Source organism: Sciurus carolinensis, chromosome 11 (assembly GCF_902686445.1).
Source record: "Sciurus carolinensis chromosome 11, mSciCar1.2, whole genome shotgun sequence".
Classification (NCBI taxonomy): domain Eukaryota; kingdom Metazoa; phylum Chordata; class Mammalia; order Rodentia; family Sciuridae; genus Sciurus; species Sciurus carolinensis.
The window spans coordinates 15,492,324-15,519,022 of NC_062223.1; the positions used below are offsets into that span (position 1 = coordinate 15,492,324).

General features: G+C 40.3%; 2 protein-coding genes across 2 annotated transcripts; both read left to right on the top strand.

Moving 5' to 3' along the window:
• Positions 1-3,612: 3,612 nt before the first annotated feature.
• On the top strand, positions 3,613-4,572 carry LOC124960493 (olfactory receptor 5A2-like). Its single transcript, XM_047519286.1, has one exon. It carries the CDS (start codon positions 3,613-3,615, stop codon positions 4,570-4,572), a length of 960 nt encoding a protein of 319 aa, XP_047375242.1.
• A 19,115-nt stretch (positions 4,573-23,687) lies between these two features.
• On the top strand, positions 23,688-24,641 carry LOC124958066 (olfactory receptor 5A1-like). The gene has a single exon (XM_047515760.1). It carries the CDS (start codon positions 23,688-23,690, stop codon positions 24,639-24,641), a length of 954 nt encoding a protein of 317 aa, XP_047371716.1.
• The last annotated feature ends 2,058 nt before the right edge of the window (positions 24,642-26,699 follow it).

Below are 26,699 nucleotides of genomic sequence, written 5' to 3' on the forward strand. Positions count from 1 at the left end.
TGTTGAGTTTATGGTTTGGTTTAGGTAGATTTAATAAGGTGACTTTCTTCTTCATTCCCAAATTTCTCATAGGATGGGTTGACAAACACATCGCGTGTTTCCACTTTTTATTTACATGTCTAATGCAAACATTGTTAGTTTGTAAGTTGCTTTATACTCTTTGGGTTCTCCAACTTTCATCAGATTTGCTATGGTAGATGAAATCTATTGTGATTCTTTCTTATTAGCTTTTTCTAATCCTAAGAAAATGTACAGATCAAAATTGTGGGATTCACCTTTAAATTTCTCAGATCTTAATTAGCCTTTCATCTTTGGCTTCACTCTCTCGGCCTCAGGATCTCCTGGGCCAGTTTGTCTCTAATCCCAGATAAGGAAATTTCTTTTGGCAAAGTTGCATGTTCAAGTTCACAGTTGATTCGGGAAGTCATTGACCTCTTTTTATTTCATCGACCTCAGTTACTCAATTCCTTTCCTTAAATTAGCACTCCTACCTTGTATAGCAAAGTTCTCAGTAATTGTATTCCTTTCTGTAGATGACATTTTTGTCATTTATTCTTTTCTTTTTAGACTAAGGACAGCTAACTTGATTTGCATGAAACAGATTAATTTTTTTTTTGGTGGAGGAGGAGGGTAAACTTTATTCTCGAAGAAAACACTTCCCAAGACACAAAACTAAGATGTCAGACTTTCAGGGCTTTAGAGGTCCTAAGAGAATGAGCACAATCTGCTCCTGCCCAGAGGAGTTAATTCACTTTCCACAGTGACAGGTGCAGGCTGTGACGGCACTGGAAGCAGCAACCAAGCCTTCAGGAGAAAGTGCACTGTTGTCATCACACTGCAAATGAGTCACAATAAAACATCTCCTTTTTTTTTTTTTCTCTTTTGGTAACATCATTACCTTACGTAAACGTATGATTACACAAATGGTGCAACTCTACTTCGTGTACAACAAGAGAAACAACAGTTGTACCCCATTTGTGTACAAGGAATCAAAATAAATAAACAACAAAAAAAAAGAATTAAAATACCAATATATCTTTGGAACCAAAATAAATAAATAAATAAAAAAGTAAAAAAGAAAGATACTTTTTTGGAGGACCCAAGAGAGGAAGTTAATGGTGCCGTTTACATTCTTTCTATCAGGTGCTGAGTTAAGCCTTTCTTCTTTATTTTTTTTTTAATTGTTTTATTTTTCTAAAAATTTGTTGGCTCTCTTTAGTTATGCATGACCGTGGAATCCATTCTGACATCAATTGGAAAAGCATGGGATCTATTTTGTTATTCTTATCCCCATCTTATTTAATTGTCACGACCACCCTCTTGAGGTAGGTATTATTAGTATACCAGTTTTTCAAACGAGGAAGTTGATAGGAAAGATTAAACAACTTCACACATATTGAGATGGATAAGATGGCAGAGTCAGAATTCAAACCCAATTTCCTCAGTTAAAAATCTGTTATCATTAACCCTTGTGTTTCAGTAGGGTGTTTTTTCTTTTTCCACTTCCAACAAAGGAGCTCATAAAGTTGAAGGCTGCCCACTAACACAAAAGGAAGTCTTTCTGAATCCAAATCAGTGAAAACTCAAGAGGAGAGTAAGTGGACTGGAAAGGAGGCTTTGGTGAGAGGTGGCTGGCCCCTTTCGTCATCACTCTAGAGAACAATTAGTGCTCAGAAACATTCAGCTCTAATGATTGTTGGGCTTTTTGCACTGGACCCTGGCGGGGCGACCTCTGCCCATTAAAATAATGAACTCCCATAAGCCATTAGGAAGACTTGGTAACGAGGAGCAGGGATTCCACAGGCAGGCACATAAATAGAGGCCATTGTATCAAACACGGGCAGAACCAAAACCCAGGCACAGAAACATAGGAAATGCAGATGAACTGATGTTTTCAAAAGATGTTATGGTTGCAAAGCAACCCATATTTTTTCTCTTGTAGCACAAGATCTCAGGACACTTCTGCCTAAAATAATTCAGTAAGTCTGGCTCATTTCCTCCTACCTCATTCATCCAGCAAATGACAATCTTAAATTCTTAGTCTGTTTCACCTCTTATTTTGTGAAAGGGTCAGAGTAGTTACCATTCTGAGACTGTGGGGAAAAGTAAATGAGTTCCCATAAATTGAGTCAGAACAGTGTCTGATATACCATAAGTACTAAATAAGTGTTTGTGATTTAATTATGATCATAATATCATTATTTTGATGATATCGTATATTTTGTTACAATAGACCAAATAATCCATAGCCACTCTGCTAAACTCTGAGAATAAGCAGCGAAAAAAATTCATTCATTCAATAAATACTAACTGGATCCCTATATCCAAGACTCTGTTGCAGGTAAATAGTGAGATCTGTCAACAGCATAGACAAAACTCCCTGCTTGCCATGAGTGGCTCATATTCCGGTAGAGAGGATTTCATTAAGATAAGAAACATCGAACACATCTTGTTTCCTTTTTGATGGTCACAATAGATTGATGTCGTGATGAAGAACAGTCTTGGCTTTTCTCAGGTTTGACCTTCCATCCGTGACTTATAGGGAGATTTAAAATGTTCAGAAAACACAAGTTAGAAACAGCTTTTAATTTGAGGAATGACAAAGAAACACAAATCGTTACGCTCTGTTGCAAGCACGCATGGCCAAATTCCGTACAAATGATGAAATACCAGCAACTTGGTTTTCACGGAGGAGTCCTCCCAGGGCATTTCTGCCTTTTTTACACCCACTTATATTTTCTCATTTTGATCTCACATCAGGCCTAGCCTGTCTTTCTCAGTCGTCAAATGCACATGGGTTTACCTCATGTTTTCAAAGTGATCATCTGCTGTGGCCTTATAACATCAAAGTGGTCTTTGGCTGATTGTTGTCCTTAACTGTCTAACAAACCCTCTCTTCCCCAGCTTTTCTTGTCAAGGAAACATAAGTTCTTGACTGTGTTCAGACCATTTCACTCCACTCTGGAACCGCTTCCCATCCCGCTTCAAGGAGTTTCGCCCCAGCCCTCTAACTCCCTGATAGAGCCAACTGGGCTAGTCCAAGTTTTTATCCTTCTATGAATTTTATGTGATGAATTGTATGAAAAAAATCACACATTTTTCTAGTCCTAAGCATGTACACACTTAACATTTTTCATTTCACAATTATAGGCCATTTTATTCCGTTTTTGAAGTCTTAAAGTTTATTTTTAATCTTAATTTGGTTTCTATTTTTAAATCAGAAAGTCTGAGAGAGCCCCCAGGAAATTCAGTTCCAAAAGGACCTTGAAACTCCCCTGACTCAACCCTGCCATCTTGAGAGAGCGAGACTCTGGAGGGGTGGAGTGGCGTTTCCATAGCCCCCACCTGTGTGGGAATGGAGCCGAAGGAAAAAACATCTTTCTACCCCACTCGCCAGAATCTTTTTCACTAATAAGGTGTATAATGTACATGTTTAAAATAGTGCCAAGGGATTATTTAACTCTGACTTGCTCTGGGAGGATTTTACTTGGAAGGTGGCTGGAATCGTGACCGGGTACTGACTGTAGGACCTTCCAGGACATTTCCATGCTTATAATAATAAACACAATCTCTCTGACACGGGGTTGCTTCTCTCCTTCATGCAGGAAGCCTATGGTGGTAGAAAGGAACAACACAGTTGTGACAAAATTCATCCTTCTGGGGTTCTCGGATCATCCTCAAATGAAGACTTCCCTCTTTGTGTTATTTCTGGGGATCTACCTCCTGACCATGGCCTGGAACCTGAGTCTTATCGTCCTCATCAGGATGGACTCTCATCTGCACAGGCCCATGTACTTCTTCCTCAGCAACTTGTCCTTCCTGGACATCTACTACGTGTCCTCCACCAGCCCCAAGATGCTTTCCGATATTGTCACAGAGCAGAAAACCATTTCCTTCGTTGGCTGTGCCACACAGTACTTTGTCTTCTGTGGGATGGGGCTGAGCGAGTGCTTTCTCTTGGCCACCATGGCCTATGACCGCTATGCTGCCATCTGCAACCAACTGCTCTACTCGGCCCTCATCTCCCACACGCTTTGCTTAAAGATGGTGGCTGGCGCCTATGTGGGTGGATTCCTCAGTTCTTTGATCGAGACATACTCTGTCTACCACCATGATTTCTGTGGGCCCAACACGATCAACCACTTCTTCTGTGACCTTCCTCCTGTCCTGGCTCTGTCCTGCTCTGACACCTTCAGCAGCCAGGTGGTGAACTTCCTTGTGGGCGTGGTTGTTGGAGTGGCGTCTGTCCTCATAATCCTCATCTCTTACGGTTACATTGTTGCTGCCGTGCTGAGGATCCGCTCAGCCAAAGGTAGGACCAAGGCTTTCAGCACCTGTGCCTCCCACCTGACGGCTGTGACCCTCTTCTATGGTTCTGGTCTCTTCATGTACATGCGACCTAGTTCCAGCTACTCCCTGAACCGGGACAAGGTGGTGTCCATATTCTATGCTGTGGTGATACCGATGATGAATCCCATCATCTACAGCTTTAGGAATAAGGACATTAAAAGTGCCATAAAGAAAGCTGTGAAGAGGGACTATGTGCTTTCACAAGGGCATTTGTTTTTTTGACTTTGGGCTAATATTCACAATAAAGCCCAGAGCTGTGTCAGCGGTGCAGATATTTATGTTATCTAAGCCAAAGCAATAGAAGACATATCCTCAGTTTGGTAGAAAGTGTGATCTTTATTTTTATTTTTATTTTTATTTTTTTTGGTGGTACTGGGGATCAAACTCAGGGCCTTTGGGCTGGGGAGATAGCTCAGTTGGTAAAGTGCTTGCCTTGTAAGCACAAGGCCATGGGTTTGATTCCCAGCACCACACACACACACACACACAAAAAAAAAAAAAAAAAAAAAAGTGTGATCTTTGTAACAGCTTTTAGTGCACTGGAAACAGGGTCTATGGACACAATAGAAAAAGTGGTTATGAATAGTCATGCTTAAATCATCTGACCTGTGATGATTAATCTCATCGCTGCCATTTTGTAGGCATGTGGACTTAGAAAACTTGCTTACAGTTTCCACTCTCCTCACCTGCAAAACGGGTGTAACAATTACTTCTACCTCAGAGAATTGATCCAACGATTAAGTGAGACTATGCATGAGAAGGACTTAGACTAGTGCCTGGCATGTGGTGATACTTAATAAGTGTCAGTTTATATTATTAGTCGATTAGTCAATATTATTAATTTTGTATAAGTCAAGAAAAATCCAGGGTAATGTGCTAAAAAGAGGCAGTAGCTGTGAAATACCCACTCCAATTGGGACATGTCGGTCTCAGTGAAAATGCACCCCTGTGTCTCTCATCACTGATTTCTCCCGCATCTCAGAAGTGGTCCCCAGAGAATGAGAAAGAGCTCAGGTTCCCAGGACTGGCCACACACGGAAATGTTACCACTGTGCCCACGTTACCAGGTACCTGACACCTCCCTTTTTCCTCATAGTCATTTTTTCCTCCAGTTTTATCTGTCTTCCAGATCACTGAACTTCTATCCTTCAATTATTCAATTTTCAAAATAGTAGATAATCAAAGAAAAAAAAAAAAACAGAAATAATACATTAAGAAAGGTAGGTTTCTGGGCACGGTGGTGCAAGCCTGTAATCCCAGCAGCTCAGGGAGGCTGAGACAGGAGGATTGCGAGTTCAAAGCTAGCCTCCGCAATGGTGAGGTGCTAAGCAACTCAGTGAGCCCCTATCTCTAAATAAAATATAAAATCGGGCTTGGGATGTGGCTCAGTGGTAAAGTGCCCCTGAGTTCAATGCCCAGTACCAAAAAGGAAAAAAACAAAAACAAGAACAAAAACAAAAAACGGTAGGTAATCTTAAATTCAAATGCTTAAAGTCACTGAAATAGCACAACATATAATTAATCCATCAATGAAAGAATGCTTTCATGTTTTGGGTCTCCATGGACATTTCACTGATCAGCTATCATCTCTAATTTTTTTTTTCCACACTGGGGATTGAACCCAGGGGCACTCTACTGCTGAGTTATGCTCCCAGCCCTTTTTATTATTTTAAAAAATTTGAGACAGGGTCATGCCAAGTTGTCCAAGTCTGGTTTCCAATTTGCAATCCTCCTACCTCAGCCTCCCAACTAAGTGGGATTATAGGTGTGCATGGTGATACCTAGTCATCTCTAATTTTTTTTTGATGATTCTGGATTCAAATCTTTATCAAAATTGTTTGGTCATGTATATATTTATTGCTAATGGAAGTTTTCTTTTTGCATTGAGGATATACAGGTACTTTTGCAGTTTGCCCAACTATCAAGGAAAAAGCAAGGTCCATTAATACTCATTAATTCTAGTGCCTAAGATGGAATGGGTTGCAAAATTGGAAGAAATGAAAAATAATCTGGGGTCTACAGTAAGCCACAAGTTAAATAAGACTTCCCACATAAATATATTTATTATGGGACTCATAAGCCAGTATATATTAAACAGAATATTTTGGCCACTAAAGGAACGAAGCATTTGACGGCTATTTGAAATAAGACAAGGCACGATTATCTCTCGGGAGGGCTGGCTAGCAGGAGAGTTCATTTTAGTTAAGCTGCCACAATCCAGGGTGTGGTTCTCATTCTCCAATAACCTTTTCCAGATGGACTGGAGTTAACCAAGTTCAGAATAGCTCACTGCATAAGCCAGCAAGCTATTTTTAGCTTTCAGGGAAGAACGAAATTGCCAAGATTGTACTTATGGGAGGGGGTACAATTCTCCATCTGCTGAGGAAACCACATAGAGAAGCAAATTACAACCAAAAGTCTATTTGGAGAGAGGAATCAAAGCCATGTGGATTCGCGTGTCGGTACCTGACGTTCCCAACATGAGGTGTGTAGAGGCTGGGGCCCTGGGCCGGGGTGCTGCCAAGTGTTCTTGCCAAGCATTCTGTGTCCTCTCTCCCAGGAGGACCATCTTCCCTTCTGATCAATGCATTATGTAGAGATGGATGAATTGAAAGTTTTTCCTTATTTTGTTCAAATAAATTTTTTCCCCTGTTATGTACTTTATTTGTCTATGGTGGGCTGATTTTATGGTTTGATCCCTGGAGTTCTGCAGACATCTGATTGTTGCCCCTACGTACCACTAGCGTTCCCTCAACTTCTTAAGTAAGTGTGCATAATTACACACTCAGGACATAGTGAGGGGTTCACCAAACAGACTCTGATGAGATTTTCACCTTTTTTTTGTTAAAGATTAATAGTCTCGTCTTTAAACTAGACAAACCTGGTGCTCACCTATTCTGTAATCATCCACACAAATAAGGAATCCCTTCCATTTGACTTTTGCCTGTGTTCGGATAACTGATCTGGACCTCCTTGACCTCAAACCAAGAAGGAGCAACCTGATTGTCTTGCACATAAAGAGATACACCATCTACCTTAGCTTTTCCCCATCAACTTGGTCTATGACTATCTTTCCTGAATTCTTGATGTCTTGGCTCCACGGAGATAAACCAACTGTTGCTTTGCTTCCATCCTCCTGTTCCTCTATCTCTGACCAACATCTCTTATTGTGCAATATCGTTTACGAGCTCCCCCCCACGAGCAAAGGAAGAGCTACAGCAGTCTCTTGCAATCGTGACTTGGAACTTGCACAAACTGGATGTGGCAGCTCTCCATTCAGTTTCCAGACCAGAAGACTGGCACTATTGAGTTGGAAGACAGACAGACCACAGACTTTGATGGAACCACATTCTGCGAATAAACAGGCAGCCAAGTTCTGAAACAGAACTATGATCCAGAACTATGATCTCAGCCTAGACTTTGATGTCAGCATCTGTAGAAAAATCAGCACGCATGAGTTATCACTTTGGTCTTCTATGGCATGTTTGTGTTTGTTCTAATAAAACCTTTTGTGAAAAAGGAGGTTGGGTTGTTTTCATCTTATAAAATTCTTTTTTTTTTCTTTTATTTTTTTTTACGTTTACATAGGGTAATGATGTTTATTTTATTTTCCCCTCCCCCCCACCCCTCCCACCCCTCTTTTCCCTCTACACAGTCCTTCTTTCCTTCATTCTTACCGCTCTCCTTAGCCTAACTCTAAACCTAACCCTAAACCTAATGCTAACCCCTCCCACCCCCCATTATATGTCCTCATCCGCTTATCAGCGAGATCATTCGTCCTTTAGTTTTTTGAGATTGGCTTATTTCACTTAGCATGATATTCTCCAATTTCGACCATTTGCCTACAAATGCCATAATTTTATCATTCTTCATTGCGGAGTAATATTCCATTGTATAAATATGCCACAGTTTCTTTATCCATTCATCAACTGAAGGGCATCTAGGTTGGTTCCACAATCTGGCTATGGTGAATTGAGCAGCAATGAACATTGATGTGGCTGTATCTCTGTAGTATGCTGATTTTAAGTCCTTTGGGTATAGGCCAAGGAGTGGGATAGCTGGGTCAAATGGTGTTTCCATTCCAAGCTTTCTGAGGAATCTCCACACTGCTTTCCAGAGTGGCTGCACTAATTTGCAACCCCACCAGCGATGTATGAGTGTTCCTTTTTCACCACATCCTCGCCAACACCTATTGTTGCTTGTATTCTTGATAATTGCCATTCTAATTGGGGTGAGATGAAATCTTAGGGTAGTTTTGATTTGCATTTCCCTTATTACTAGGGATGTTGAACATTTTTTCATATATCTGTTGATTACTTGTACATCTTCTTCTGTGAAGTGTCTGTTCATTTCCTTAGCCCATTTGTTGATTGGATTATTTGTATTCTTCGTGTAGAGTTTTTTGAGTTCTTTATAGATTCTGGAAATTAGCGCTCTATCTGAGGTATGGTTGGCAAAGATATTCTCCCACTCTGTAGGCTCTCTCTTCACATTTCTGATAGTTTCCTTTGCTGAGAGAAAGCTTTTAAGTTTGAATCTATCCCAGTTGTTGATTCTTGCTTTTATTTCTTGTACTATGGGAGTCCTGTTAAGGAAGTCTGATTCTAAGCCAACAAGTTGAAGATTTGGACCTACTTTTTCTTCTATAAGATGCAGGGTCTCTGGTCTGATTCCGAGGTCCTTGATCCATTTTGAGTTGAGTTTTGTGTAGGGTGAGAGATAGGGGTTTAATTTCATTCTATTGCATATGGTTTTCCAGTTTTCCCAGCACCATTTGTTGAAGAGGCTATCTTTTCTCCATTGCATATTGTTGGAACCTTTGTCTAGTATGAGAAAATTGTATTTATTTGGGTTTGTGTCCATGTCCTCTATTCTGTACCATTGATCTACCTGTCTATTTTGGTACCAATACCATGCCGTTTTTGTTACTATTGCTTTGTAGTAGAGTTGAAGATCTGGTATTGCAATACCCCCTGCTTTGCTCTTGCTACTGAGGATTGCTTTAGCTATTCTAGGTTTTTTATTCTTCCAGATAAAATTCTTAAGGAGACAACTGGATTCATCTGGTCCAGAAAGAGGAAGTCCGAAAGTCAGACATATACTGAGTTTCAGTTCATGTTCTAGCAACTGTAAGCTAGGGATATAGCCTGGTGGGGGTGCGTCTCTTTCCTTGAACCTCTGCCTGCAATACAATTAGTGATGAGACTCCATCTGGACTGAGTTGCTGCTGAGAAGTGTCCTCTACTCAATCAAGAAGGGGCGGGAAGAAAGGAAGTCCTTCACCAGCTTAGTCTTCCCTAGTCTTTCCGGTATCCTATGATGGATGCTCTTGATAATGGGCTGTGTTGTCTGTACTACCTGCATAGATGCCACATTTTTTTAAGTTCTTGTTTTTACCAGAAGGCAAAGCAGGAATTTTTTTTTCTTTGTTTAACACTCTTGGTGTTGGTGGCTTTCAGATCTTGGAAGGTTCTGGAATTGTTTTTCATTACCCATGCTATCCCTGGTAGTTTTCTAACAAACAGGAGCTCATGCATGATGTTTTTCTGATTTAGCCAGTTTAGCACTCTTATTAGGAATTTGAATTTGTCCTTCTTTATTTAATTTTATAATTAGCTTTAACTCACCATTGCACTTTATTTTTAATTGATATTATTTTAATTGATAGATCATAATTGTACATATTTACATAGTGTGATGCTCTGTTGTTTGTGGAATGACAAAATCAAGCTAGTCAACATCCATATGCTTTTTTCTCTGTTGGTATTCAGCACGTGTTGTTTTGGGTGAATGTCCCCCAGAGTCCATGTGTTAAAGGTACTCAGGATTGTACCCAGGAAGGTGGTAGAACCTTGGAGAGGTGGGGTGTAGTGGAAGGTCACAGGTTGCTAAAGGCATGCTCTGGAAGGAGATGTGAGATCTCCATCTCTCCATCTCTCTCTGCTTCCTGAATCAGGAATATATTTAGGATATAGACCTTCTCAGTTTTTCAGTCTACTCTGATAAATTGCAATTTAGTTTTTAAAACTTTAATCATAATTTTAGGATGAAACTAAAATATGGTTTTCTCACACTCTAAATATTCATACATATGTAAAATATATAGTTATTGTTCAGGAATAAGGCCTTAAGAACATTAAAATGTGTTTTTGAGTAAACTGTAAGTATGAGAGTAGTAAGATAACAGTGAAAGTCAATTTTTATGAGCAGAGATGATAATTAGAAAACTAGGATGAAATGAATGTGATAAAAATTATGTAAACACACAAATAGAAAGTTCCGTTTCAAGGGCAATAAAGGGAAATTAAAACAATTTTTCTATCTAATGAAAAATCAGTAAACAGCACATGTTAGAATAATTTTTAAAAGATCACATTAACTGAATGTTGGGGAAAATAAAAAGAACAATGATGTAGAGTCACCTATTTCTAGCAAAACTATGAAATGGTCTAAAATTCTGTGAAAATATCGTTGTGATATTTGGTTATAAACATGGACCAAATCCACACAGTTGTCTTTACTTCTTCCTGAAGCTCATCTAAAATGACAGTAACAATTTAGAAAGGAAACACAGAGCCACCATGACATGGAGAACAAGAGAAATGACATCCCAAACTGGAAGCTGGAAAGTGTAGGTGTGGGAGGTAATGAATTCAAGAGTCAGTAAATCCACAAGTGGTGCTGGTGGTGGGGAGAAGCCAGGAAGAAACGAATGTTGGGACTAATGACACGTTAACTAACTCAGCTGACTCCTTACTTCCTGGCGGGTGAGCAAGATCAAGGCTCAAAGGTGGTTTCAATAGTTAATGACGATCAATTAGACCACCGTCAGGGGTTGGTTAACAACAGTTCCGCAAACATGATCAGCTCGTGCTTGCCATATAGTCCTATGGGACTCTCACCTGCGTGAACCCCCATGCCTTGCTGACCTTTAAGCTGATTGGTTCCCGCCTAGCCTCCACCCTACATAAAAGCTGTGTGACTTCCTCAAAAAACGAGTTCCTGCTGTGACTGGTCTCCCTGACTTGTCTGATTGTCCTCCACCTGGAGGGCTGGGAGTGGGCGGTCAGTCGGCCCTACCTTCCCCTGTCTGGCCTTGTTGGGGAGTGCTCCTTTTCCTTGTCGCTGGTCGAGAAGAGCAAGGGGGCCAAAGACCCCAACACACAGAACCACCATGACATGGAGAACAAGAGAAATGACGTCCCAAACTGGAAGCTGGAAAGTGTAGGTGTGGGAGGTAACGAATTCAAGAGTCAGTAAATCCACAAGCGGTGCTGGTGGTGGGGAGAAGCCAGGAAGAAGTGAGTTGATTCTCACTGCACAGCCCGAGAGAGGATTGGAAGTGGAAGGAACTAGGAACCTGCATGGAGCAGTGGGGGCTTACACTAGGGTAGAGTTGAAAATCCATCAAGAAGCATTGGATTCCTCTTGAATTCATGCTACTTCCTCTACCCCTATCATCCCTCCAATCCTCTAGCGGAATGCTGGAGGCTCATTCCCTAGAGAACTGAACCAGGGACTGTGGGCTCAGGACCATTAGCTATACCTAAGGGGGAAAGGTAAAAACAGAGGGGTAAGATGGAATCCCATCTCCATAGTGAGATGCTCGAGTCTCCCGCCCACTCACACCACCACACCCCTTCCATCCACTCCATCGACCCTGAGAACACTCATAACTAGGTTGATATTTCCTGGACAGAAGGCTGGAGCATTCATTTCTACATAGAGATAAACCTTCCCCAGAGAAAATAACTAGTGCTTCCTAGCAGAGATTCATCAGAGCAATTGCAAAGCCCCTGCCAATCATCTGGTAGAAAGATCATGAGAAGACAATTGCTGACCATGAACAGCAAGCTTCAGATTTTTTTTTTTAAAGACATCATTTTTAAAAGCTGGGTTAGGCCCACAGCAAAAGTGAGCAGAAGGTACAGAGATTTCCAAGATCTCCTCGTCCTAACACATGCATAGCTTTCTCCATTATCAACATTCCCTTCTAGGGTGTGCCTTTGTGATAACTCATGAAGCTACAGCGCACAGTATTGTCCCCCAAAGTCCATAGTTCGCATTAGGGACGCTTGTGGTAGTGCTCACTCTGTGGGTTTTGACAAATGTATGATGATGTGTATTCACCCCTACAGTGTCACAGAATGATTTCACTGTCCTCAAAACTTTCCATGCCCTGTCTATTCATCCCTTCCTCCCCTCTGACTCTCAGAACCACCGATCTCTTTAATGTCTCCATAGTTTTACCCTTTTCCTGGATGTCGTATAGCTGGGCATACTTCTGTAGCCATTCCAAATTGGCTTCTTTCACGTAGTAATATGCATTTAAGTTTCCTCCATATCTAGTTTAAGTAAAAAATTTTAATGTTATATTTGTTTTTTTTTCTTTGTTGAAATTTTTAAATGATTAGGCAATGTAGGTAACAATCTGTTTACAGCCAAAGTGGAATACCTTTACTATAGCTTATAAAACTGTTATATTTAGGGTGTTTTTTGTAATATATTTTTGAGACCAGAGTATGTAGCACCTAACTATTCTTCTGCAGTTTATTACGACAGGGATGAGAGTAGAACTAGCTTACAGGAGTGGCGATACCAGATCTTTATAGTACCTCACTTGGCATTGTGGAAATGTAGTTGAGGATCCACAGACAGAACACCTATAATAAAAAGGGGGAAAAAGTAACTTTAACAAAAAGGCAATCTAGGAAGTATAAGAATGTGTAAGAGTGAAATTCCAAAATTAATATAATTTCATATTAGAGAATTTAAAGATGATAAAAACATGGTGCTATATAAGAAATACCTGGGGAAGGAACCAGGAATTTTTTTCTTTTATAAGTATTAAAACTACTTGATTTTATCATGAGATTCATTTGGAAAATAAAAACCACAGAATAGCCAAAGAAATCCTTAGCAAGAAAAGTGAAGCAGGAGGCATCATGATACCAGAACTTAAACTATATTACAGAGCAATAGTAACAAAAATGGCATGGTATTGGCACCAAAACAGACATGTAGACCAATGGTACAGAATAGAAGACACAGACACAAACCCACATAAATACAGGTATCTCATACTAGACAAAAGTGCCAAAAACAATAACTGGGGAAAAGATAACCTATTCAATAAATGGTGCTGGGAAAATTAGATATCCACATATAACAAATTAATTTAAACCTATCTCTCACCCTGCATGAACCTCAACTCAAAGTGGATCAAAGACTTAGGCACTAGAACAGAGACCCTGTGCCTACCAGAAGAAAAAGTAGACCCAAATATTTACCATGTAGGCTTAGGATCTGACTTTCTTGACAAGACTCCTAAAGTGCAAGAAGTAAAATCAACAATCAATAAATGGGATGGCTTCAAAATAAAAAGTTTCTTTGCAGCAAAGAAAACAGTTAATAATGTGAAGAGAGAGCCTACAGAATGGGAGAAAATCTTTACCTCATGCACCCCAGATAGAGTACTAATCTCCAGGATATATAAAGAACTCAAAAAACTTAACACCAAAAAAGCAAATAATTCAATCAATAAATGGGCTAAGGAACTGAACAGACACTTCACAGAAGTGAAGAAATACAGTCAATCAACAAATACAAGAAAAATGTTCATCATCTTTAGCACTTAGAAAAATGCAAATCAAAACTACTCTAAGATTTCATCTTGCCCCAGTCACAGTGGCAATTATGAGGAATACAAACAACAATAAATGTTGGCAAGGATGTGTGGAAAAGGTCCACTAATATGCTGCTGGTGGGACTGCAAATTGGTGCAGTCACTATGGAAAGCATTGTGGAGATTCCCCAGAAAACTTGGAATGGAACCACCATTTGATCCAGCTATCCCACTACAGTGATGCAGCCACATCATGTTTATAGCAGCTCAATTCACAATAGCTAAACTATGGAACCAACCTAGCTGCCCTTCAACAGATGAATGGATTTTAAAAAATGTGACACACACACACACATACACACACACACCCCATCGAATATTACTTAGCCATAAATAAGAATAAAATTATGGCATTTGGTACATGGATGGAGCTGGAGAACATCATGCTAAGCAAAAAAAGTCAATCCCCCAAAACCAAAAGCCGAATGTTTTCTCTGATATGTGGATGCTAATTCACAATAAGGGATAGGGTGGGGGTTAGGGAAGAATAGATTTACTTTAGATTAGGTAAAGGGAAGTGAAGGGAGGGCAGGGGGTGTGGGGTAGGAAGGATAGTATAATGAATCAGACATTATTACCCAGTGTACATATATGACTGTACAACTGGTAGGATTCTACATCATGCATAACCAGAAGAATGAGAAAGTATACTCCATTATATATGAAGTATCAAAATGCATTCTACTGTAATATATAACTAGTTAAAACAAATTAAAAAATTAAAAAAACTACTTGATTTTGAAATTATGTATAGTTGATATTTATTGCATAGATAGTTAAATTATAAAAATTTAGTTCTTCACTTTTTTTTGTAGTTGTTGCCTAGCATCCATAATCACTCTCTCTGAGGAATTTATTAAAACTTTTTTGAGGGGGAAGATTTCCTTTTCTATTCTCAGTCATCTTTCTTTGAGTAGGATCAATTCAGACTCTAGGCTCTAAAGTGAATCCTGATCGACTTAAGTCAGTCAACAAATAAATCAGTCAACCAAAAAATCAACGAATAAGTAAGTGAACAAATAAATGACTATTCACTATGGTTTGGATAAGTGGCCCCCTCAAGGTCCACATGTAAAGACTTGGTCCCCAAGATGGCAGTAGTGGAGGGACCACAGACCTTGATAGGTGGGACCTGATAGGTGGTCCTTAGATTATTGAGTGTGTGCCCTTGGAGGGCCTGTAGGGCCCCAGAATCCTCCTCTCTCTGCTTCCTGGCTTGAGATGTGAACACTTTCTCTGACAGGCCCTCCTATCATGATATTCTTCCTTTGCCAGAGGCCCGGACCTGTGGGGCTACCTGATCTTGAATTGGAACTTCCAGATGAGTAGCCAAATGAAACCTGTCTTTAGGTAGACAAGGGGAACATAGGATAATTGAAGTCAGAAAGAGGCAAGGAGATGTTCATTGTAGCATCTAGATAAAACTTATCTATGGTGGCTACTAAAAAGAGGCTCTTTTCTTTGAATAGGTGATCGTGAGTGTTATGGTTTGGATGTGATGTGTTCCCAAAAGCTTACCTGTGTGACAAAGCAAGAAGGTTTAGAGGAGAAATGATTGATTATGAAAGCCTTCACCCAATTGAGGAATTAATCCTCTGATGGATTAACTGGGTGGTAAATGTAGGCAGATAGGATATAGTTGGGGGAGGTGGGCCATTGGGGCACGCCTTTGGGGTACATATTCTGTCTGTGGAGAGTGGAGCCTTTCTCTCTGCTTTCTGATCATCATGTGAGCTGCTTCCCTCCACCACACTCTTCCACCATCATGTTCTGCCTCACCTCAAGCCCTGAGGAATGACTGTCTGTGAACTGAGATCTCTTCTCTGAAACTGTGAATCTCCATATATAAACTTTTGCACCTCTAAAATTGTTCTTGTCGGGTCTTTCAGTCACAGAAGCAAAAAAGCTGATCACAACAGTGAGACTAAGATCTACAACTTACATACCAATTTTGGGCAATTTGCCGTAGGATGGAAAAATTGTTGCACAGTTCATCCTTACTAACATTGGAACCACTAGACCAAATGTTCTCTGATTACCTCTGTTTCATGAGTCAAGAGATTAATTTTATTGTTTCAATAGTAAGTGGTCTCTATTCTCAGGATATTAATTATCTATTGTTCTGCAACAAATTACTACAAAACTTTGCAGTTTAAAAGAATGATAGAAGAAAAATGGCTTAGAATGGTATAGACAATTGGTCTATTATAATATACCCAATGAAAATTAATAGTTATAATGAACTCAAGGAGTTTTGACACAAAACTCACAGATCAAGTACTCAAGAAATACAATTTTCATTATTGTTCTGTAGTTCTCTTTCTACTTTGTGCTCTCCTTTTGTTTTCCTACTGGGAACAAAGTAATCAATCTGAAGTCCTTAACAGTTTTGTGTCTAAGTTCCACATGGCTTGAATGAGGCCAGAGCATTGGGGGCATGGGTCCCTGATCTCTCCATACCAGCAGCTCCTAGAGTATCTACCTCCTCATCAGCTGCCAAGGCACAATGGGTTGCTGCTGAATTCACTTCATTCCCATCCTCAAAGACTATTAAGTCTGATGACAGATGCTCACAACCATTCTTGATTAAATGAGAATTTTTTTTCCCATCTTTAACAATGTGCATGCAAGAAACTGAGGGATGCAATACCTCCCTGCCTGGCGCCATCTTACCTGGATCCTCCATGAATGTATTTTCTTAAGTTCCTGTCTGCTAACCCAGGCAAAAGACAACCTCTTTGCTCTTGGTATCTCCAAACTTGGGTGATGGTTCTGCCATCTCTCTGGGATCCATGCCTCATTCTGAAGACTCACCCATGGTTTTGGCCTTATCACTTCCATCCAAGAGGTATGTCACATTTCTTCCCTGAGGCTTGGGAACTGAACAACCTATCTGCCTGAGGAAGGAGAATGGTCAGAGAGGTAAGAAAATTCTAGGTAAAAAACTAGACAATATTTCAAAAAAGAATATATTGTCTTGTTACATTCAGCAAAGTAAAAATTTTTGAAAGAGGGTTTGATGGAGATAAAACAGGAAATGGAAGCCATGTTAGGATCCCGAGGAAAACTTAATTTTCATCTATCTCAATAGGCTGTTTCATCTTCTCCATAGCCTCAACTCTTTTATTCCCTCTAAGATGTTCTTGCCATGTAGTGTCCAGTGCTTTTCTAACAGAAAAGTCAGACCCTGAGGACCAAAGGACATGAGCTTAGTTCCTGTTAGCCATGGACTGCAAATCAAGAGTTTATGCATCTAGAGGAAAGGTGGTGGTCAGGTGGAGGGAGGTGGAAGGGGTTCTTCTTGGGGTGTGTTTTGAGGGTATTGAGTATTATTTTATCCTTCCAAGGCTTCCTGCACACTTTGCCCAGTTCTCCGTCTTTTCCTCCTTGTCTCTGCCCTTCTTATGCTCATTCTCTCCTTGTCTAATTCTCCATTTCCTTTTTTTATTCCTTTAACCAAGTAGCTAGTGTCCAGAAAGAGAAGGGACCTGTTTATATTTCTCCTTCCATACTCCAAATGTCCGTGAAGTGTCTGTGTACATGATCCATCCATGGAGTCCCATCTAAGGTTTTAAAAATTAATTCAGAAGTAGAAAACCGAGAATTGAGAATTCATCTACTGCAGAATCTGACTCAGAATTGCTGAGTGCTCCTACTTCCTGGTGTTTTTCCCTAGACAGAAGTCTGTTATAATAGTTCCTATACTAAGGTGACGTGGTTTACTTTATGGATAACAAGGTTGGAAGTAACCTCCTTTATCAGCCCCTTGATTCCTCTAGGAAGGAGGGTTCCTTTTTATCAAAACGCTTCAAAAGATTACCACCCTCTGGGGAGATGGTGGAGCCTAAGCAAGGGATCGATTCCTAGAGTTGGTCTCTCCTCTATGACCCAGGAGAGCTGTTATTTACATCTTGTGTGGTTTTAATTGATCCTTCTTTGTTGCAAGCTATGCTCTTAAAGTCTTTCTTAGATGTGGAGAAAGTTCCTAAGCACTAAGATCCTCTTCTTTCACAACTGTATCATGTCTGAAGGAGGCTGAGTGAGTCATTGCTGACTATAAACCATGGGCTCAACTCGGCGTACTGATAAAATGGGATGCTCTCGGAACCTGGACGTGGAAATATCTGTTGGTCATTTCTGAATACCTGGGAACACCATGAAGTTAAAGAGGGTGGATCACAGGAGAGGAAATCCATCTCCAAACTCTTAGGTGAGTCCCTTACAGATTCTGCAATAAGGAATACCAGGGACCCTAGAAGGAATTTCACAGATTTACAAATAGCTCAGTCTTATTATCCTTCAAATCCAAGTTCCATTGGGGACCACTTTAATGGCAGCTCGAGCCTTCAGTCTGAAAAGTAGATCTGTGGAAGGATGATATAAATATGTAGGTGGCAACAATATACTTCAGCATACAGGGAGCCAATGTGGGTAGTGTGGGCTGGAAAAACTTGGCCTCATTTAAAGTGAGAGAATGTAAAGCCAGAAGAAGAATCATGGGTTATTTGTGAGGGACTTTGTGACATGTTCCATTTAAGAAGTTAAAAGTGAGCTATCTATGGAAGACTTTGTGGAGGGTATTGTTCTTGAATCAAGTGGATATGGTGTAGCTTGGATGAACATGTTAGGTTCTAGAAGAATAGTATGCTCTGAAGTAAGGCATACAATGCCTCTTGCTTTGGTCTGTGAGGGTGACTACAGATAACAATAATGTATTGTACATTTCAAAAGCCCAGAGCAATTCTGAGTTTACATCATAAATGATAAATGTTTGAGGAGATAAATATGTTTAATCTAATTTAAATGTTGTACAATGCATGTGTATTGAAACATGTAAAATTGAATGTTTTATGTATCAATTAAAAGAAATTTAAAAATGCATGACTAACAATGAGGGGCCTTCCTTCCTTCCTGTCTTTCTTGAGATGACATTTTGCTCTGTTGCCCAGGCTGGTCTCAAACTCCCTCTCCCAAGTGCTGGGACTACAGGTGTGCACCACCCTGCCTGCTATGAGGGACTGTTAAACTATTAAAGTGCTGACTGGGATTAGAAGGAAAAACAATAAATGTCAATATGTGGTGTTTTGAGACTAATCCTATCCACCTCATTTCTGATAGGCAAAGTTCTTTAGATTTTGTTTCCTGGCTATGTTTGGTTCAAACATGTTGAACTGTTTCAAAATCCACTAAGAAGTACTAGGAAGGGCTGCTGACAAAATATCATAAAGGAAAGGAGCATTTCAGAGAGACCACTTTTTCACGTTATCGTTCAACTTCCTTCTTTTATCATTTGCTAAGCAAGGTCAAATCAAATGGAGGTTAGATGAGGAGGACGAGTGTATTCTACTAAAAATGGTATGAGAAAGTGCTCACGGAAGATGGCCAAGATAAACTTCATCCAAACCAGAAGAAGAAAGCTCAGACCTCCTTCCTCTATAAGAAGTACCCAAAAAGAGGGTTTAATTCAAATGGTAAAATCTAGAGTGACTGAGAAAAACACCGTGGCAATCACAAAGTGCCTCTAGGAGTAACGGCACATGGTTTGGCACAGTTCTTGGTGCAGAATTTGCTGTGATCATTTTCTCTCTTAGGCATCCATGGGCACAGAGTTTGTAGTGTTGCCATCCGGAATCCGAGACTTCCCTGTTCCTCAGTTACACCAGCAGAGTGTTGCGAAACATTTTAATACCTGATCATTTCTTCTTCCTCAAAGAGGATAAATTATCTTCCAGTTTGTCTCACTTCCTGTTGCTTTTCCGTTCATTTCCTGAGAGTATCCATGTCAAGAGACGTGATGATGATGATGTTATTGACAGCGTGCTCAGTCACGCTGCCCTTGCCCTGTCTGTTTGTACAGGAATGTCTCTCCAATGGGCTCTCATGCTAGCAACCTGTGGTGAGGAATTCCTCTAAGAATCCACAGTGCTCTAGTCTCTAGCTTCCTGTCTGCGTCCAGCTAGCAGTTGCCCCCAGGAATTTCTCTGTCTCTTTCCTGCCATACATCATCCCTTGTTGGTATTATGCCTCTGCGCTGGGCTATAGGCTTTGTTGGAGAAGCTTTGCTTTGTCCAAATCACCAAGTATGGTGCTCTGCATGCTATGGTTGTTAAAAATAAGATCGCTGCAGGAATTAACACATTTCATGGAGGCAGTAGGAAGCAGTCCTTTAAAATGTTCTGGAACTAAGTTTGGAATTTGATCTATAGAAGGATAATCTGTCCTTCATGGGTTGGGTGACCCTAGGTTACTTATTTCTCTGACCCACAATTCATTTATCTATAAAATGAGAATAATAAGAGTACATCTTTCATAGGGATGTTGGACAAATTAAATGAGATAAACTGTAAGAGGTTTCAGAATATCACCTCAAATAGGTGTAGTCAATAAATGTGAGCTATCTAATACCATGCCTTGCGTTTAAGTGAATTTAATCATATTAAGAGGAAAATATAAAAGCACATCAAAGAGCTTGAGGTTTTGAGAAAAATTGGCCAGTGATAAGCTGAAATAATCAAATCTTACAAGAAAATATTTGTAGATATGTTTCTGGGAAAATAGAGGATTATATATCCACAGAAACTACTAAGAATGCTTGGTGACACTGAAACAGGGACTCCCAAAGGGTGACAACCTCAGGGGACAAGATAGGAAAAGAATTCTACCCCACAGAAAGAGACAATGAAATTGCACGACTCTTGGTTTGGGAGACAGAGATGAAGATTAAAAGTTCCCAGTAAATGGATGGAACTGGAGAACATAATGCTAAGTGAAATAAGGCAGACTCAGAACGACAAGGGTCAGATGTGTTCTTTCATATGTGGAAACCAGAGAGAAATAAGGAATAAAAAAGCGAATGGATATCATGAAAATAGAAGGGAGAACAGTGGAGTAGAGGAAGGGGATTGAGGAGAAAGGAGAGGGAATGGGAAAAGAGAGGAAATGTGGAATGAAATTGACCAAATTATACTATGCACACATATGAATATACCACAGCATATTCACCTTTATGTATATCTATTTTTACAAAACAATAAATAAACAGAAGGAAGAGCAGTAGAGTAGAAGAGGAGGGGTAGGGGAGGAAAATTTAGAGTTTTGGGTATTGAAATGAAACAAAGTATATTCCATGCATGTACGAATATGTCAAGATGAATCCCGCTATTATGTGTAACTTTAACACACTAAAATTATTTTAGAGTTCTCCCAAAATATTAACCTTAAACATCTACTCATTAAGCTATGCAGCTTAAATCATAGTGTGGTCCTGAAAAAAAAAAAGTAAATTTTTTTTTGTTTAGAGGTATTTTGGGTTAGTATTGTTCCCAAGGTACCCGACAGAAGTAACATGAATCATTTCTGGAGGAAAACATGTTAGATCCAAACCTCAATGAGTCCTGTGGATGGACCGCACATGAAATTCTGATAAAAAATCACTCAACACATGAGTAAACAGGGCACCTTGAACAACAATCAGCAATAACAGCAAACTGTAGAATCAGGCTCACAAAGACAGTTAAATATACTTAAAGAAAGGATGTTATTGAAAGTAAGGTGAAAGAACAAGAGAAAATAAAAACTGGATCCTTGGGAAAGGAACAGAATGGAACCTTTAAAAGAGAAAGCAAAGCCTTATGATTGAAATCTGAAACTCATGGCTGAGTTCAACCGCCATTTAACAGGGTTTATGATAGAACGAATCAAATGGAGGAGAGGTCCATAAACAGAACACAGTGGAGGAGTGTACACAATGAATGTTTTGGTGATGTGGATGATAGAGCAAGAAGATCCAATGAAAATTTAATTGAGAATTCAGAGAGATATAATGAAAATACCATGCTTAGTAAATAGGACATCATCATATCAGATGAGTGAAAATTAGAGAAAATTGTGCACATCTCTATAATTTTAAGGAAATCTCTCTACGTTATAGCTGTTCGATAAGTCATTTTGTTGTTACAACAGTCGATGACAATGATGACAAAAAAAGGTAATGAATATAATTTTCTGCCCTTTCCCCATAAGATTCTCTTCCATTAGTCTCCCAGGGATAGAAACCCTCTACCACAGAGGTGGTAAATACATTGCCTACCCATTACCATTCTCCCTTTCCATACTAATGACAAAAACCTTGACTTTCTTTTCCAATTAATCACCTCATTCCTTCAGAATTCTTCTCAAAATGATGCACCAAGAAGCAATGGTGGATCTGACTTTGGGAAAAGAATACTTTGACTTTACTTATCTGAGTATACCTTTCTGCTTCAGTGGAGGTTTTCTCTTTTAATCCATTTTTAGAACAAAGAGAATGGAAAGTGTTGGGGAGAAGGAAAGCCTTTTAGAAGACTAATATTTGAAGTTTGTACTCTATTCCATTCACATAACTTTTCTCAAGAAAAATAACCAAGACTTCTGCTTCTATTCTCAGAAGCAACTCCTACAATATTTGAGAGGTATTTTCTGTCTTTCAAGGCTTCCTGTGATTTTCTAACTTGAGTTCATCTGAATGGATGTGTGGACTTGGGGCTACAAGCTATGTAGAGAGCATGACAGCCATAGCATCTAGTGCCCCATGCAAAAGTATTCTTTCAGTTCATTACCACTTGGTTGGAAAAATTAGTGCTGTCCCTAGACTGGCTCCAATGTGAAAGAGAGAGAAAAGAACTCCCCCAAATCTTGCCTCAGGCTCCTAATCCCCATTTTGTTCCCAGACATCCCAACCTCTGCATGCTCAAGTAATGCTCTTTTGTAGGAGAAGTTTATAATCTGGAAATGAATAGTTTGTGGGTAAATAAGAATCCAATAAAACTGTTTACAAAGGTGGTAGGTGGTTGCAATCTGCTGGGTCAACAGTTCCCAAGATTTTGAAAAGATTTTTGAAAGTCTCACTGACTCCAAAATGATCAAGAGTTATTATCCTAGATAATTTAATTCATAAGTGTCTCTGATTTGAGAAAAGAACACAATGTACCCACAAAGAAGGGGGAACAATGGCTTTTCCCACCTTTCCTTCCTTAATGGCCTTCCTAGGGCCATTAAGTTGGTTCCATCACATCCATCTCCAAGCTGCTCTGTGGTAGGTGACTTTCCATCATCATGGCGCCTTTTTCTTAAATTGCTCCAAGCTTCATAAAGCAGAAAGGTTGTTTACAATGGTCCATACTTTCTGATTACAGATTAATCCAAGATCAGTTTTCAAGACATTTTAAAGGGCACCTACTCCAACCTCTTCATTTTACATACGAGGCCGGGCTTGATTCAGGCTCCCTCAAGCACTGAGTGAACAGCAGAGCTATGCTTGAGTAGAATCACCCTATTTTGTCCTACAGAGAAATAACAGTATTTTCCCAAATTGTTCTATCTCCATTGCTGATATATTTGTAAAACCTGGCACAGGAAAACATGAAATTAAGATATATTAGGATATATCACGCTAACGATGCCCATTTAATATCTTTCATATCCCAAAGTATGATAATACTTATCCAAGAGAATTTTTTCAGTTAGAATTAGTAATTAGAAGACTCAAAAACACCCTCAACAATCAGGATCCAAGGTCATTCATTTATCTAGCTGCATGGCTGGAAAGAATGGAGTTTTCCTTTTTCTGTTTTGGAGGTCCAACTATTTCCTTCTGTCACCTTTTTCTCAGCAGATGACACCCAGCAGGTACATGGAAGGGGATGGAAACCACACCTCCGTGGCCATGTTTGTCCTCCTGGGGCTCTCAGATGACAAGGAACTGCAGCTCATCCTCTTCCCTGTCTTCCTGGGGATCTACCTTGTGACTCTGACCTGGAACCTGGGTCTTATCATCCTCATCAGGTTGGACTTCCACCTGCAAACACCCATGTATTTTTTTCTCAGTTTCCTGTCATTCATAGATGTCTGCTATTCTTCCTCCATTGTCCCAAGGATGCTCGCAGACTTCTTAAAAGATGAAAAAACAATTTCCCTCATGGCCTGTGCCACTCAATATTTTGTGGTGGCCTGGATGGCTATGGCTGAGTGCTGTCTCTTGGCCGCCATGGCCTATGACAGATATGTCGCCATTGGTAGTCCTTTGCAGTACTCAGCCATCATGGCCCCAGGCCTCTGTCAGAGGATGGTGGCTGGGGTCTGTGGCAGTGGTTTCCTCAGCAGCTTAGTTCAAACTTCCCTTTGCTTTCACCTCTACTACTGTGGGCCAAATATTATTCGACATTTCTTCTGTGACATACCTCAGATTATGACCTTGTCTTGCTCTGATCCTTTTATTAGCCAACTGATTCTCTTTCTGGCAGCTGTTTTTGTTGGGTTTGGCTCTTTCCTTCTCATCCTGTTGTCCTATGGCTTCATTGCTGCCTCCATCCTGAAAATCTCCTCACTCCAAGGCTGTGCCAAGGCCCTCAACACCTGCACCTCCCACCTGGCAACGGTGACGCTCTTCTACGGCACAGCCCTCTCTGTCTACACCCATCACAGCTCCAGCCACACCACAGAGCAGGACAAGGTGCTGTCCGTCTTCTATGTCATCCTCATCCCCATGTTGAACCCTCTGATCTACAGTCTGAGGAACAAGGAGATCAAAGAAGCCCTCAGGAGGGTGATAAAGAAAGTAGCATCGTGATCTCAGCAAGAGTAAGAGTGGGCAGGGATGATGGTCCCTAAGAGGAAGACAGGATTAAGAAGATGCATGAAACCCTTTGCAGGTCATAGGGAGAGTTCGGCGGAGGCAAGAAGTGACAACCTAGTTTCTTTCGTGCCTGATGTCATTGTGGTTGCTTGCCTCCAAGTGACCCTTGGAAGGCAGTGTCATTGATATTGAACACGGTTTAAAAAGACAGTATCCTCCACTAGCCCAAGGATGCTTTTAGACTTCCTAAAAGATTTAAAAAAAAAAAAGATTTCCCTCATTGCCTGTGCATTGAATTCTTTGATTAGAACCAGGGCAAATAAAACCCTCAATGTGATTACATTTTAGAGAACAGATGATGTTTGAGAGATATCACTTGTGGAGAGAAGACAAGAAGCCAGGACACCACATAGATTGTTGTTTTCTTTTCTTTTTAGACCGTTCTTTTCTTCTCTGCTTTTATTTCTTTGATTTTTAATCGTGAATCATTTATTTATAGTGTGAGAAAATAAAGTAATATAATGTGTAAAGTAAATATGTGAAAATTAAAAATACATTGAAAAAAGAGTATTTTGTAACTTTCAAAGACACAGAAGGAGAATGAGTGAGAGAGCGACAAAGAGGAGAGGAGAGGGTGACGTGCTGGGGGTGGGCAGTGTTTGATTTCTTCCCAAATAACCTTGTTCTTTCCACCTCCATCCTTCAGAAAATAGAAGGAGGTGAATTGTGAAAAGGGATGGGAGAAACAAGGGTAGGAGGCAGGGGACACTTTTAAGGTCCAGTGTTGGGAGATTCCTAGGATCTAGAAGCCCACGTCAGCAGTCTGGGGGCCTGGGTGGACCTGAAGCATGCTCCATGGTAGGTTCCCAGAGACGATGGAAGACCTCAGAATTATTTGTCATGGTTTGTCCTGGGGGACAGAACCTGGGTCCTACAGACCGGGCCAGTCTTTCCTGGACCTTAACTCTGAGCAGAGAGCATCAGATTCATCAGACTTTGGGGTACCAGAGTCCACCAAGAGCATTTACATATTTCTTCATACCAGAGTTTTAGAGGAAATTTCATGCATGTAGCATTAGCATTGATAAAACACTTTACACTCTATGTAGGTACATCACATAGATTTGATTTTTCTTTACTCACATAAGGTTGGTGGGTGAAAAGCTATCCCTGTTTTATAGACAGAACATTTGGGCACATAAAATCCTGTGTGCTGTTGCCAGCAATCCACTGAAAATTTCACAAAGTGTGGTTTATGAAAACATAAGTGGTTCTTATTTAACCCCAATTTCCCCTCCATGGTCATTCACTGTGTCCCAATTCCATCCTTTTTGGGTTATTCCTCAAAACTATTTCAAGAAGGTATTAGTTTGAAGGAATAACTTATTAAAATCATTATCAGGGATGTGTAAAAATACTCACCCATTAACAAGAGGTAAATTAAATAATGAACTCATCATCCCCTCCTGACCTCTTCTCCCTAGAAGTAAGAAGGACTGAAACAAGTCAAAATAAAAATTGAGAGAGTTTTTCAAGATGGCAGAAGAGGTCACTCTCCCAGCTGATTTGTGGTGTGCATCCAAAGAAGGTGGGTTTAAAAAAAAGGGGGGACTATACTGGGAATTAATACTGGACATCAAAATCAGATCAGGGACTCAGGAACCTGGATGTAATAAAATAAGGAAGAAATCCAGAGGTGCTAGCTGAAGTGGTCCCTCCATGAGCAAAGTGAAGGGATAAGGGGATTAAAGGACCCACATTTTAGGAGACCTGTGGTGTGTCTGGGTATGGAGAGAGCGGAGATTAAAGACACTGCCTGGCTAACCCGATAGGCGTGCTGCACAATATCTTTGTGCGGGAGAGAAGCTGCATCTATCCTGGCTGCCTGCAGAGGACAGAGGAAGCAGCTTGAAGAGCTGATTCCTGACAAACCCGAGTTTGGCCCGAAATACAGGCCTGGCAAACCCACACTACATGACATAGAGTGTGTCTAAGTGACCAGAAAAAAAGCCAAACGTGGAGAGGGTTTATATAGGAGAATACAGGTTGTGG

Coding starts and splice junctions, on each gene's coding strand:
- LOC124960493 (XM_047519286.1), top strand. CDS start 3,613: ATGGTGGTAGAAAGGAACAACACAGTTGTGACAAAATTCATCCTTCTG.
- LOC124958066 (XM_047515760.1), top strand. CDS start 23,688: ATGACACCCAGCAGGTACATGGAAGGGGATGGAAACCACACCTCCGTG.